Raw genomic sequence first — 15784 nt, 5'->3', positions numbered from 1 at the left:
AGTACAACAGTAATTTGTCTAGAAGTAGGACATTGGTAGTCATGCCAGGGGTTGTCACTATGACAACAGTAAGGTGCCTCAGAGTAGGACATTGGTAGTCATGTCAGGGGCTGTCACCAGTACAACTGTAATGTTTCTAGAAGTAGGACATTAGTAGTCATGCCAGGGGTTGTCACTATGACAACAGTAAGGTGTCTCAGAGTAGGACACTGGTAGTCATGCCAGGGGTTGTCACTATGACAACAGTAAGGTGCCTCAGAGTAGGACATTGGTAGTCATGCCAGGGGTTGTCACTATGACAACAGTAAGGTGCCTCAGAGTAGGACATTGGTAGTCATGTCAGGGGTTGTCACCATGACAACTGTAAGGTGTCTCAGAGTAGGACATTGGTAGTCATGCCAGGGGTTGTCACCAGGACAACAGTAATGTGTCTAGAAGTAGGACATTGGTAGTCATGTCAGGGGTTGTCACCAGGACAACAGTAATGTGCCTCAGAGTAGGACATTGGTAGTCATGCCAGGGGTTGTCACCAGGACAACAGTAATGTGTCTAGAAGTAGGACATCGGTAGTCATGCGAGGGGTTGTCACTATGACAACAGTAAGGTGCCTCAGAGTAGGACATTGGTAGTCATGCCAGGGGTTGTCACCAGGACAACTGTAAGGTGTCTCAGAGTAGGACACTGGTAGTCATGTCAGGGGTTGTCACTATGACAACAGTAAGGTGTCTCAGAGTAGGACACTGGTAGTCATGCCAGGGGTTGTCACCATGACAACAGTAAGGTGCCTTGGAGTAGGACACTGGTAGTCATGCCAGGGGTTGTCACTATGACAACAGTAAGGTGCCTTTGAGTAGGACACTGGTAGTCATGTCAGGGGTTGTCACCATGACAACAGTAAGGTGCCTTGGAGTAGGACACTGGTAGTCGTGCCAGGAAGTTGTCACCATGACAACAGTAAAGTGTCTTGGAGTAGTACACTGGTAGTTGTCCCAAGAGATGTCACCATGACAACAGTAAGGTGCCTTGGAGTAGGACACTGGTAGTCGTGCCAGGAGTTGTCACCATGACAACAGTAAAGTGTCTTGGAGTAGTACACTGGTAGTTGTCCAAGAGTTGTCACCATGACAACAGTAAGGTGCCTTGGAGTAGGACACTGGTAGTCGTGCCAGAAGTTGTCACCAGGACAACAGTAAGGTGTCTCAGAGTAGGATACTGGTAGTCATGCCAGGGGTTGTCACCATGACAACAGTAAGGCGTCTGTATACGTACATGAGTACAAGCCACTGGTCGGAGAATGAGGTAGTGTTGGACAATACCGCAGGATGCAGAACATGTTATAGGTACGACGGGTGGCTAGGTGATAGCTAAGGACAAAATCACTGTCTAGGCCTAGATGCATGCATACATATCAATACGTCCAGCTGTACATATATATTTTAAATTGTTTAACTGGAACAGAAGTTGCTTGTCCAAATCAAGAAGTTGCAACTTTTGTGGTATTATACAATTTCATACCTCAGACAGTTTTGACCGTTGACTGATAAAGCATGAGATAACTGTATAATAAGACCAAATATATCAAATATAATATAAAACACATGTATGATCAGCACAAATTATGTCAAATGATCAGTGTTGAAAACAGTTTTGACTGATAAGGCTTATGAAACAACTAGGCCTACAGAGTACTGTAATATATATATATGTTTATAACAAACATCTGGGTACCAATTGAATGACTTCATTATAAGTATAGTTCAGTATACTGATATTACAAACATGCATCAGTGTCCATGGAAATCTGGAGCATCAATATTTATGACGTCCATATTGTTAAAGCACATGCAAAAGTTCCTCTAATAAAAATTATATAGTCAACAGTCAATAGTTTCTGAGGAATTTGATCATTAATTATAATTAAGTAACATTTTTTAAACAGTGGACTTTCAGGTAATAATATGTTTATGAAATGATTTGTCACTGTCTCATTAGAATACTTAACAGTCCATGCGAGACGCCTAATAACGCCGAATAAAAACCATTTTTTCTCAGCAATTATTTGTCTTATCTAGTCAAATTAAACACTAATGTAAAGCTTAATAAATTTCATGATGCCTACCCCTTGTTTTGAGGACCTGAGATTTAGAAGAAATGTCATGAATTTTCATTAAAAAAATACGACATCTCATAAAATGATGGTGTATTCTAAAAATGTAAGCAAATGGGTTAACGTTGCGCCAGCGGAGAGCAAAGGAAAATTAGTAGTCGCCAAACATCATGGTCAATGCACAAACACAAACGCAAACGCACTCGCGATGTATTCGCCCAAAACCCAGAGTGACAAATCCATCTCACTTATAAAATTCTTAATGGAATATACTTCATTTGCATTTCTATACAGATAGAATGAATATACGTACCCGGCCTACTATACCTTTCGGCCGGGTACGAATTGGTCCCTATGTGTCGCAGTGGAGCACTGCCTCCGAAAATCACTTGGGCATAGTTTTCTATACTTTTTTGTATGTTTCCAATTATTTTATGCGTATACATGCATTTAAATATTATTTTTGTCCAAAACAAACATAACTACCATCCTTAATATCTACCGTACCGCTCACAAGGTGTCAAATTCACAATTTGTGGACTTGCCGTATAGATTCCCTTCAGAAAGACCTTCATATGTATTATGTAAAAAAATAATGCCTCGATGAGAATTAGATATTTTATGTGGTTCAGTTTTATTGCCTAGTAGGTAAGCGATATCAAACAAGTACGATAAAAATGCAAACAAACGTTTAATAATGGTTTGCGTAGTCATTACTTTGCTCCATTAGCAGTAATAGGCACCAATTGTAGCTCTAAAGACAACACCATTTTCTGTCAAAAAGTCTTTTGAGCTACAATATTGCAGCTACTATACAGAGTGATCAGGTAACAATATGTTTATGCTGCAGCTTTTTACTGTGTGAAGTATTTTTTGATAATTATATTTGTTCTTTAACTATATTTTGTATTTCTAAAGTCTTTTGAAGAGTTTTATCATTTATCTCTTAATTTTGTTAATGAGGTACAAACATTGCATATAAGCTTAGACTCAATAAAACCTGTCAGAAGACAGAATGACCCACTTTTCCTATTAGTATAACATTTTATCACAGTGTATTTTATGCTAAAGTGGCTAAATTAAAGCTATCTAACTAGTACTATCATGTTCATCGTCTGTTAAATTAACATCAACCAATAAATGATAAACGGAAAGAGGAAGGAAAAGAGTAAGAGACTTACTTCTATGTGCGACCTCCGGATTCTGTGGTAGATTTCAGCTTCTCCATGTTTATCTGTCATTATGATTAGCCCCTTAAATCGATAAAAATAATAATTATCCAGATTCTTTAAAACACACGAATTCATAGGAGGTAGAGTTTATTTACTCTAAACATTATGTAAACAAATGAAAAAATTAATAATGCATTATTATCACGCGAATATACGATCATTGTGAAAATTTATTTTTTATGTTATAAGCGGCAGCATAAATTACAAGAAAAACAGACGACAGTTTCCGGTGCACATGGTTCGGTAAATATTGCATTCAGAGATCTTAAGAATTTGACGTTCTGTCAATATATGGTATATAGGTGATATTAGGTCTATATATTATTGACAGAAACTCAAACTTCAGTGCGCGGCCTGCAGTGTCGGCTTCGTGTTAGGTCTAGGCGTACAGTACAGGGCCGTTTTCGATTATACGGTTTGACTGGTTGGACCACAGGAGTTTGACGTCTGTCAATAATATATAGCATACATATATTAAAAATATCCCTATATACTATATAAAAACAGTGTTTTTATATAGTATATAGGGGTATTTTTTATATATGTATTCTATATATTATTGACAGAACGTCAAACTCCTGTGGTTGGACCTAGTTGTTCGTATTTTAGTGTGACCGGACGGAACTGGTGATTTTACATTGTTTTCAGATGAGCCTTGAAAAGGCCCTTACAGGCATGTATAAAAAAATGCAGGTCTGTCAGGATTTATACTTGAAATAATGACTTCAACTAATTTCAATGGTTGAACCGATTGTTCCTAATAAACGAAAACGGCCCAGTACTCCCAGTCCTAATGTCACTTGTGACTGTGCTGTGACAGTGCGTATTTTGTTTTCTTTTATGCTACAGTAGTCTTTAGCCCTGCTTATAAAACATAAACATATTTTTAAAGACCCACTAGAAAATCTACCTTTTCAAAATTGCATGCTTTTAATATTTCTTCATGAGAGTAGAAAATGTAGCAGCCAGACTGGGATTCGAACCTAGGACCTCCAAACACTAGCCGAACACTCTACCGGCTGAGGTACCTGGGCCGTTTCATTTATTCTGACAGAACAACTGGACCAACTGTTTTTGATACGGGCCTGTGAGGGCTTTGTCAAGGCTCGTCTGAAAACAATATAAAATCACCAGGTCCGTCTTTAATTCTACAACTTAGTCGAATCAGTCAAACCTTATAATCAAAAATGGCCGTGGTCACCGTCACCGATGATGGACTCAGTCAATATTCCGGGGCCGCCAAATTCAAATGGGAATGCAAAATGTGATGGCAATTAAAAGAAATAAAATATACATATATTTCATAAAACAAAACATCTTACATAAGTTTCAAGCCGTTGTACTAATATGTCCTCATTTCGAGATCCCAATACGATATGGGTAACGTACAATTTACTGTCGAACAGTCCAACCTTTGCAACCTTCCAGTGATTGTGACATATTTGACCTGATTTTCATGACGTCATAATTGTAGCAGGGCTTGTAAATAGTTTGTGTTTTATGGGAATATATATGGTGTCGTGGTCTTGTGCTAGCTGTAAGCTTGTCCACTTGTAGCTGTCATGTATAATATATCATTGTATCAAGCGCCTGTCTGTTGTTTGTCTAGAACTGCTCAAATCGTTCTGACAGTAGTGTGTTTACCTTATTAGGTGAATTGCCTTGCCTAAAAATCATTTTATCACCTTCTCAGTGTAACCTGCATTACTTTTGCTTGGGTATGTGTACAGCGTCCATATTGTACCTGCTTAATCGTATTGATCAACGATTTGATATTTCAAAGATATTAATTAAAATACTAAACAATGACGTTGAATTTGTTAATATTTTATGTTACATGTTTCATAAGAAATGTAGAACAATACATTTATGCCATATTTTGCTTCTTGGTTATGTAAAAGAATTAGCCTGAGTGAATTGTCCCTTTAATTTGTAATATGTCCTTATAAATAAATATTTTTATGTGTTGCAAGTATTTGTCTAGTTTTCCTTCACCGACAAAAGTCAAGCATAAACCCTATAGCTACGAACCTGGGTTGAAACACACAGGTAGGGAACCGGATGTAGTTTGTTGCTACAGTATATACAAACTGGGCCCGTCTCGCTCCTGTTACATAATCAACATAAGATTATAATTGACAGTAAATCTACTTCAATCCCATGTCGTTATGGAATCTCAAAATTACAATAACAGGAAACATATGTGACAGAGAAAGAGGAAATGTATTAGTCAGCCCAGGATTCATATGTATATACAGCACATTAGTAGAAACGTCAAATAACAACACAGCGAAACGAATCTGCACCGTTAACAAAGATTGTACTGAAAAATGTGTTTGTGTGGTGTTGTAAACTCACTTTAAATATTTCTATTTCAGACAGCTGATATGATTGACAGTTTGGAAGAGAGTTTTGAGACAAGCGATGTTGTTTACTATCTGCTTTTACTACCAAGCACCTTGATTGTGTTTGTCATCTGTCTCTTCATTCGTTGGATGGGATTGAAATTTTTCAGACACAACTGACTGAGTCCTTGTATGTGTATGTATCCAAAGGTCACCTGCAGAAATCTTCCTTAAATTCCTGCATATTTGATTTTCCTATACTTGGGGTATAGCACATGGGAAGCATAGTTTTACCTTTTTATATGATTTTGTAAAATAAATCCTAGATAACTGTCAGGTAAATTATTCCCTAGTAATCATATGCTGATACCTTTGATATACAAGTATGGTGTGCAGTTATATTAACAGTCAACTGTTATTCATATGCAAGAAAATCATTTTAGTATAATTTCATTGTTATGGACAGAGGGTAACTCATGATCAGCAATATATATTGACATGCTGTTTTCAGTTTATTTTAAATATTTAAAATATGTAACTGACATATTTTTTAAAGATTTTTTGCTCCAGCACATGAGCAATGTACAACAAATTATGGTAGACCAAATGCAAACGGTTTTAGTTTTGTAGTAAAATACACGTATCATGATGCCTGAAACATTGAAAAGTTTTAAGTAAATTCTAATGATATGATTTAGATTTGTAATTTAACAAATATCCTTTAGTACATGTACTGTAAATTAAGGTACTCGAAAATTAAAGAAGAAAAAAATGAAAAATTTCTCAAATAAATGAACTGAGGATATTAATTCAATGCTAAAAATTTTCAATCTTTCCATGTGAAAGGTATAGCAGTCTACTTGTATTGCTCGAATTGAAATTGCCTTGAAAATGTTTGCTCTGTTTTGTAGGTAGAAGTATCACGATGGCAGTGTTGACCAGACGACTATATTGCCATCTCTTCAGAGGGATGATATCCGTCTGTGATTCTCCTGCAAACTGCCATATTGTAGCATCCCAAGAATTCAGTGGAGAAGAAAGCACAGATGACAAAGTAAAAAACTCATCTCCTAATGGCCTGCCGTTAAACACGGAAAATCAAACTCGAGAAAGCAGAGACTGTGAAATACTTGGAGAAAAAATATTCATCAAAGTACAACATTCTGACAATATTTGTGAATCTAGTGATGATGAAAAGACTTCAAGAAGAAAATATAAAACAGAAAATAAAAAATACATTTCAAAGAATCATAACATGGATGATGCAAAATCTGTCCATAAAAAACACGTCCAAATCAATAAGAAGCAAACTAAACCTGCCCTGGGTTCTGGAAAGAGATTTGGGGTTCAGTGAGTATATTAATCCAGTCTGTGACGTTAATTTTTTACTCTGCTGGTCATTTGGACTAGTAAACCCCAAACTTTTACTAGTCCGACTATTTTAATTACTAGTCCAAATTAAATATACAGCCGTTTTGCTTCAGCACTTCAGTCATGATCAGTTTACAATTTGACCCAAATTACAGTCTGGATGCATTCCTGAATGCAAATTTTCATAAATTGATGAATCCAGACTGAAATAATATCATACAGACTGAACTCAAAATGTGTTGAAAAATGCAATTTATCACCACTTTTTTAAGTATAATATTCATCATTTTAATCGGGTTGGGAGCCACTAGTCCAATCAGATTAGTTCATTACAATTAGCACTAGTCCAACTGTAAAATTATAATTACAAGTCATGGGCATCGGACTAGTGCGTAAAGTTGCAGACTGATTTATCTTTTTACTGCTTAGTTAACTTTGCTATGTAAGCTCACGTGGCCAAAATCATGTAATGGATGCACATAGTCTTTTTTTTTTATTCTTTCAACTGGAGGTAGGGAAAACATAATTGAAGGCTTATTTATCTTTAGACTTATTATTATCATCAATGCAATATACTCATAATCATTGTTTTGAGGATAAAAGATCAGACAATGTCATGACAAAACTTTACGTTGTGATTTCTGTGAATGCAAATCACACAAATCATGATTGTCTGTCTGTCCATCTGTGTGTAGAAACAACTTTGTCCGGCAAACTCCTCCTTAACTACTGGACGGATTTTGATAAAATTTGGTACACAGTACCCTGACATAAAGTGGAGTTGAATAAACTATATAGGGTTCTGCAATGTCCCCTATGAATGGAGTTATTACTAAATTTGTGCAGAGGGTGGTATTAGTCGTCCACTCAGGACAATTCTAATTACCGGTAGCTGTTGACTTTTTGTGATCAATGCAACAGAAATGATATCGAATCATATTATAAAAATTGAACAATGTTTACATTACAGTAGTAGGTAGTAACTACATAGGTCGATAAATGTCAGTTTCACTGACGATTTCTTTTCACTTGCAGATACAGCAATCAGAAGTACCCTATAATGGGAGAGATATTGTTTGGATATCACCCTGTCAGCATAGCTTTATCTCACAGACGAAGACATTGTCATAAACTTTTCATCCAACAGAGACATAAACTATCCTTGGATGTAGATATTTTGGGTTTGGCCGAGGACGCCAACATTCCTGTGGAAGAAGTGTCCAGGATACATCTAGACCAGCTGTGTTTAGGCCGACCACATCAGGTAACATTCTACATCTGTCGCTTCCGTGTTAAATGTGAGTTTATGTTAACATTTCTGAAACATTTTTCTTCAATAATTGTTAGATACAATGTAACAAGTTTTTATTTAATGTTGATAGGGAATCTGTATGGATGTGGATCCGATAGACATTCCAAACTTGTCACCAGATGATCTGCGGTAAGTTTTGTCCTAACAAGTTTTTATTTAATGTTGATAGGGAATCTGTATGGATGTGGATCCGATAGACATTCCAAACTTGTCACCAGATGATCTGCGGTAAGTTTCCTTCTCTCTCATCAATGTTGCATCTGTATCATGTGACTTTATGATGATAGGATTGTGTCATGTGACCTTATAATGATAGGATTGTGGCAGTGTCATGTGACCATATATTGATAGTATTGTGGCAGTGTCATGTGACCTTATAATAATAGGATTGTGACAGTGTCATGTGACCATATATTGATAGTATTGTGGCAGTGTCATGTGACCTTATAATAATAGGATTGTGACAGTGTCATGTGACCTTATAATGATAGGAAGTGTCATGTGACCTTATAATGATAGGATTGTTACAATGTCATGTGACCTTATAATGATAGGATTATGGCAATGTCATGTGACCTTACTGTGAAATCATTTATTTTCGTTGGGCTCAATTTTCGTGGATTCTAAAATTTTACAATTTCGTTGGCACTTAAATTGGTGGAGAAGACCTTACACATTACTGTTAAAATACACAGTCAACACGTGCACTGTCACCTGTACTGTGTGATCGCTCAAACAGAACTAAGCTCTCTCACACAACACAGTAACAATCACAAGCTACTCGGTGGCTAGAGTCGGTACTCAGCCAGTGTTTTTACAGATGTGTCCAACAAACAATTATCGTGTCACATTGATAGATTCATGATATATTCAATCAATTATTTGTTGGTACATGTAGATGAAGTCTATGAAATTCTGAAAACTTTCTTTGTTTGAACAATATTTTCCAACTTTGAACTTGTCATGCTTGTCCCCGAAATAGACCTTATGCAGTGAGGTATTAATCATCCTACAATGTATGAACGCATAAACTTACATGACATTGGTATAGGTATATATATTTTCGTAGGGATGTAAATTCGTTGAGTTTGGTCAAAATACCGAAATCCACGAAAATTAAACCCCCACTAAAATTAATGATTTCACAGTATAATGATAGGATTGTGGCAATGTCATGTGACCTTATAATAATAGGATTGTGACAGTGTAATGTGACCTTATAATGATAGGGAGTGTCATGTGACCTTATAATGATAGGATTGTGACAGTGTCATGTGACCTTATAATGAAAGGATTATTGGAGTGTCATGTGACCTTATAATGATAGGAAGTGTCATGTGACCTTATAATGATAGGATTATGGCAGTGTCATGTGACCTTATAATGATAGGATTATGACAATGTCAGGTGACCTTACAATGATAGGATTGTGGCAGTATCATGTGACCTTTGGCGATATACTGTATAACTTTGTATGTCACAGGACTGCTGTTGTAGATCCTCCTCCAATATGGCTGCTGCCCTTTGAAGTTGTGGTAAGACATTTTTTTTTATAGATTTTTTCAAAAAGTCATTAAGGACATATAAGAAATCAATTAAGTTTAAGGTAATTGAAAAGAACTTTTCGGTTATTGTTCATGTTTCTTTAACACTTTCACCCCTGAAGTTGCATAATGGACTGGTCTAGTCTTTTATTTACAAGAGACTAAATGTGTCTTCAGGGGTGAGCAAGTTCAATGTGTGACCCTTTATAAGTATTGTGATATGTGCTGACTTGTGGCTTTATGATTACCAGGACCCAATGAACATGGGCGCTATCATCCGGTCCTCTTACTACTTTGGAGTGGACACCATGGTCCTCCCAAGTAAACACTGGTGAGTATGTCAAGACACACCAAAGTCTATAATAGTGGTAGTTTCTGCTCCTGCTTAGCGTTCCGCAAACATGTGACCGGGTGGGGTGTGTTGCTTGGTGTCTTCGGCGTCATGCTTCAGTGATGTAGCACTATAAAAAGGGCAACAGTTCCACTATACAAGAAGACACAACAAGAACATACCGCAGTCTCCCAAACCACACACCTTGCACTTCAAACACGCTACACACTGCATACATGGGAGGCCGTCCTTACATGACCCTGGCTGTTACATGTAATAGGACGTTAAAATAATCAAAAAAACAATTTAACTTAAAAAAGTTTTCTTTCAGTCTATTTCTTAGTTTTTGAGAAGTTGCTCATATTTATTTAGATTTTACTAGAGTCAAAAAGGCTGTAAAATGGCATTGACATCTATCATTTGTCATCGTTAGAAGAGCTTAACTTTGTCTTCAGGGATGAATGAGATAACCCAAGTCAGATAGTATTACAGCAATCAAATTTAACTCACTAATCCCTAAAATTTCATAATGAACTGGTCTAGTCTTTGATTAAGAAGAGTCTAAATGTGTGTTGAGGGATGAATGAGATAACCCAGTCAGATTGATATTCTTGTATTTTAGTGCTACTGCCAGTCCTATGGTAAGCAAGGCCAGCTCTGGGGCGATGGAACTGATGAAATTCTTTTATTTAAAAAACAATACTGCAACCCTACAATTCCTTCAGGTTTGTGCTACTGAAGTATCCTTTTAATGCCAACTCTACTGGTCAAACATTAGTAACAATTTGAAACAGAAGAAGAAAAAACTTTTTTATTAAGATCAATCAAAGGCTGACAATGTCTTTCTTGCTAGTACACAAAATGAGATGCCATGCCGTTACATATCCGTCTGTCCAATCAACTTCTTCATAAATCACTGGTTATTAAGACGGAATCACTACAAAATTTGTATAAATGCATTGAAAAGAAATGGCAAAAATATAGGGTCACCCTTATTAGAGAATATTGCATTACATATTTGACTGATCTGAAATAAATATTGCCGGCAGGTGGCAATGTTGAATTTTGACAATTTGAGTCCTTTACATTTTGTATAATGTTTCTAAGTAATTAGGAGGAGGTTAGGTCACCTGAGAAGACTTAAGTGAAAGTTGTGTATTTCTTTGTAGGACTGGAAGACTAATGTAGGACAGGTTATCGGCACGGCAACAGGACCAGATACTGTGGCCGTGGAGGATTGTGTGGTAACCACGCCAACCTTACTTATTGTTGGTATGTATTATTTACTGGTACAGTAACCACGCCAACCTCATTTATCGTTGTTATGTTTTGTTTACTATTGTATTTTACACCTATCAGATACTGGTACTGTGAAATCATTTATTTCATTGGGGCCAATTTTTGTGTATCATAAAATTTTATGATTTTGTTGGTACTTGAATTCGTTTAGAAGATCTTACACAATACATGAATAATTTGAAATGCCAACTTTTTGGAGGCTTAAACGACAATTTTAGGTCACCTATTATGAAAGTCTGTTGTCCATCGTGTGTGGACAATTGTCCATTGACTTTTCCTGGTGAACACGATAACCTCTAATGATAAGTTTAAATATCAACAGAGCTTAATGAAACGTTGTATTCAGTTTATTATTAGTAAGATTTCAGGCAAGTTAGAAAATCATTCTTATTTGATTGTATTTAACAGAGTTGTTGCCCTTGGGAATAATATTGCTATATTGGATCTTTTGATAGGTTTAACAGTATGTTGGTTTACTGTTTAAGGTAATGAACACAGAGGACTGAAGGATGGTGTATTGGAGCATTGTACCCAGATTGTCAAGTTACCAGAGTTCTCACCACACAAACAGTCGCTGATTGGCTCTCTTAATGTTTCTGTCGCTACTGGAATAGTTTTACATGCTCTTCGAACAAACAGAACCATTAAATAAAGAATTATGTGTGGACAATAGTTTATGATTTTTACCCCATTATTTAGTCGGTAAATTATACTGTAAACATACTTATATTAGTAGTGGTTTTATTTTCATGCTTTACATGCCTACTTTGAAGCGCTAAATTATGAACAGTGCTAAGTTTTGTAAAATGGATTGCCGGTATTGAACCAATGAATTGTGCTTATTTACATTCACAGTAATACCTCATAATTTACATTTTTTTTAAAAAATTTTTTTGCATTTCTGCTAAAATTTGACTGTGCTAAAATAAGTACGTTTACAGTAAGATGGTTGATCGATTCCTCGTACACCACGTACATATATCTAGTTCTGTATACACATATATATAGACTCATTCAGGGGGTCTTTTTGCTCATTAGAGGATGAGGTTTGACCAAGAAAAACTGTCGTCTTACAACCTTGTTTTCAACATAGTGACTTTGGCGCACATCTTGGATTTTGGAGAGGCTAATTTTGTTTGCAATGTTAAAAAAAATGTTAAAAAAAAAAAAAAAAAAAACTTACTCTGCCCTTCCTGCCAATTCATTTTTCAGCACAAGTGGAATCGAAGAAGAATTTTTAAATGTCTGTCAAGATGGTGTCATGGTGGCCATGTTGGATTTTGGAACAACCCGAAAAAATTAACAACACTTGGGTCTTATATTGTATTTTCTGGACAATAAGTCACAACTGTGTATAAGCCACAACGGCTTTATGATTTTTTTCAGTATTTTGTACACATATAAGTCGCACTGGTAAATAAGTTGCTCCTGAGGCCCACGATAATTAATATGGAAAGAGTGAAAACAAAATAGCAGTATTAGACAGATCTTCTTTTAATAAAGTCATCCATATATTAATGATTGCGTACACCTTGTTCAACAAGAAACCAAATTTGTTGGCGAGGTCTTTTTTACTCTAAACCTTTTCTCTGCTTCGAAACCAAAGAATTCAATTGATAAACAGTCAACAGTCAAACTTTGTTAACTTTGTCTGGCATGGTAATACTTCAAATTATCTGGATATTTGAGTTTACATGCATACATACTGGTAAAAAATCATTTTGTTTGTTACCAACAAATTACATTGAATATGGTCATCAAAAGACACTGCTTCGTATTAACCAAGTTGAAATGTATAACCATGTACTGCATACGATTTAAGAAAATCTCCATACTGTATCGGAAATAGCATTAACAGGAATGATTTCAATAGCAGGATGGCCATGAAAGATCCACCTGGAGAACATTAGATTTAATGATTTTCTACAGAATGGCTACCTGGCTACCATAACTTTGTGAGCTTTACATCCACACAAATTTCTAGCCACATGCTAATATGTGATAAAGTAAACAAAACTTAAGTATTATCATCAGGGCATGACAACTACTGACAACTACTCACGACATATATGAGCCAACAGTCCCCTGGGGATGAGGACATGTACAGCTGACAGTCCCCTGGGGATGAGGACATGTACAGCTGACAGTCCCCTGGGGATGAGGACATGTACAGCTGACAGTCCCCTGGGGATGAGGACATGTACAGCTGACATTCCCTGGGGATGAGGACATGTACAGCTGACAGTCTCCTGGGGACGAGGACATGTACAGCTGACAGTCCCCTGGGGATGAGGACATGTACAGCTGACAGTCCCCTGGGGATGAGGACATGTACAGCTGACAGTCCCCTGGGGATGAGGACATGTACAGCCGACAGTCTCCTGGGGATGAGGACATGTACAGCTGACAGTCTCCTGGGGACGAGGACATGTACAGCCGACATTCCCCTGAGGATGAGGACATGTACAGCTGACAGTCCCCTGGGGATGAGGACATGTACAGCCGACAGTCCCCTTGGGGATGAGGACATGTACAGCCGACAGTCCCCTGGGGATGAGGACATGTACAGCCGACAGTCCCCTGGGGATGAGGACATGTACAGCCGACAGTCCCTTGGGGATGAGGACATGTACAGCTGACAGTCCCTGGATGAGGACATGACAGCCCTGGGATGAGGACATGTACAGCTGACAGCCCTGGGATGAGGACATGTAACATGAGGACATGTACAGCTGACAGTCCCCTGGGGATGAGGACATGTACAGCGACAGTCCTGGGATGAGATACACCACCTACGCCGCAGTCGGGATGAGGACATGTACAGCCCCTGGGGATGAGACATAAGCGACACCCCTGGGATGAGGACAGCTGACAGCTGACATGTCCTGAGGAATGTACAGCTGACAGTCTCCTGGGGACGAGGACATGTACAGCTGACAGTCCCCTGGGGACGAGGACATATACAGCTGACAGCCCCCTGGGGATGAGGACATGTACAGCCGACAGTCCCCTGGGGATGAGGACATGTACAGCTGACAGTCCCCTGGGGATGAGGACATGTACAGCTGACAGTCCCCTGGGGACAGTCCCCTGGGATGAGGACAGTACAGCTGACAGTCCCCTGGGGATGAGGACATGTACAGCTGACAGTCCCCTGGGGATGAGGACATGTACAGCTGACAGTCCCCTGGGGATGAGGACATGTACAGCTGACAGCCCCCTGGGGATGAGGACATGTACAGCTGACAGTCCCCTGGGATGAGGACATGTACAGCTGACAGTCCCTGAGGATGAGGACATGTACAGCTGACAGCCCCTGAGGATGAGGACATATACAGCTGACAGTCCCCTGAGGATGAGGACATGTACAGCTGACAGTCCCCTGAGGATGAGGACATGTACAGCTGACAGTCCCCTGGGGATGAGGACATGTACAGCTGACAGTCCCCTGGGGATGAGGACATGTACAGCTGACAGTCCCCTGGGGATGAGGACATGTACAGCGACAGTCCCCTGAGGATGAGGACATTACAGCTGACAGCCCCCTGGGGATGAGGACATGTACAGCTGACAGTCCCCTGAGGATGAGGACATATACAGCTGACAGCCCCCTGAGGATGAGGACATGTACAGCTGACAGTCCCCTGGGATGAGGACATATACAGCTGACAGTCCCCTGGGGATGAGGACATGTACAGCTGACAGTCCCCCTGGGGATGAGGACATGTACAGCTGACAGTCCCCTGGGGATGAGGACATGTACAGCCGACAGTCCCCTGGGGATGAGGACATGTACAGCTGACAGTCCCCTGGGGATGAGGACATGTACAGCTGACAGTCCCCTGGGGATGAGGACATGTACAGCTGACAGTCCCCTGGGGATGAGGACATGTACAGCTGACAGTCCCCTGGGGATGAGGACATGTACAGCTGACAGTCCCCTGGGGATGAGGACATGTACAGCTGACAGTCCCTGGGGATGAGGACATGTACAGCTGACAGCCCCCTGGGGATGAGGACATGTACAGCCGACAGTCCCCTGGGGATGAGGACATGTACAGCTGACAGTCCCCTGGGGATGAGGACATGTACAGCTGACAGCCCCCTGGGGATGAGGACATGTACAGCCGACAGTCCCCTGGGATGAGGACATGTACAGCTGACATCCCTGGGGATGAGGACATGTACAGCTGACAGTCCCCTGAGGATGAGGACATGTACAGCTGACAGTCCCCTGGGGATG

General features: G+C 39.0%; 2 protein-coding genes across 4 annotated transcripts in view; one reads left to right on the top strand and one right to left on the bottom strand.

Moving 5' to 3' along the window:
* The window catches only part of LOC138331340 (protein retinal degeneration B-like), a 57774-nt gene extending 54408 nt beyond the window's left edge, over positions 1-3366 (bottom strand). For both annotated transcript variants that reach the window (XM_069278884.1, XM_069278885.1), the window contains exon 1: positions 3289-3366. The gene's annotated coding sequence lies outside the window, so the exon portion shown is untranslated. The remainder of the gene's footprint in view (positions 1-3288) is intronic.
* A 162-nt stretch (positions 3367-3528) lies between these two features.
* On the top strand, positions 3529-12211 carry LOC138331339 (23S rRNA (guanosine-2'-O-)-methyltransferase RlmB-like). 2 transcript variants are annotated; one of them, XM_069278882.1, is made up of 10 exons: positions 3529-3582; positions 5718-5884; positions 6600-7034; positions 8091-8319; positions 8537-8595; positions 9851-9902; positions 10163-10242; positions 10865-10967; positions 11412-11514; positions 12027-12211. In XM_069278882.1, the coding sequence occupies exons 2-10, from the start codon at positions 5877-5879 to the stop codon at positions 12191-12193; spliced, it is 1236 nt and encodes a 411-aa protein (XP_069134983.1). In that variant the 5' UTR covers positions 3529-3582; positions 5718-5876; the 3' UTR covers positions 12194-12211. The 2 variants fall into 2 exon arrangements, with proteins under 2 accessions (XP_069134983.1, XP_069134984.1); XM_069278883.1 differs by lacking the exon at positions 8537-8595 and adding an exon at positions 8438-8496.
* The last annotated feature ends 3573 nt before the right edge of the window (positions 12212-15784 follow it).

This window comes from Argopecten irradians, chromosome 9 (genome assembly GCF_041381155.1).
Source record: "Argopecten irradians isolate NY chromosome 9, Ai_NY, whole genome shotgun sequence".
Lineage (NCBI taxonomy): Eukaryota > Metazoa > Mollusca > Bivalvia > Pectinida > Pectinidae > Argopecten > Argopecten irradians.
The sequence above is the reverse complement of the archived record's forward strand: the minus strand, read 5'-3'. Positions and strand labels throughout refer to the sequence as shown.

Excerpts from the sequence above, each read along its gene's own strand:
- LOC138331339 (XM_069278882.1), top strand. Across the intron at positions 8,320-8,536 it reads GTTTAGGCCGACCACATCAG|GGAATCTGTATGGATGTGGA; the intron begins GTAACATTCTAC and ends TAATGTTGATAG. Across the intron at positions 10,243-10,864 it reads GTCCTCCCAAGTAAACACTG|TGCTACTGCCAGTCCTATGG; the intron begins GTGAGTATGTCA and ends CTTGTATTTTAG.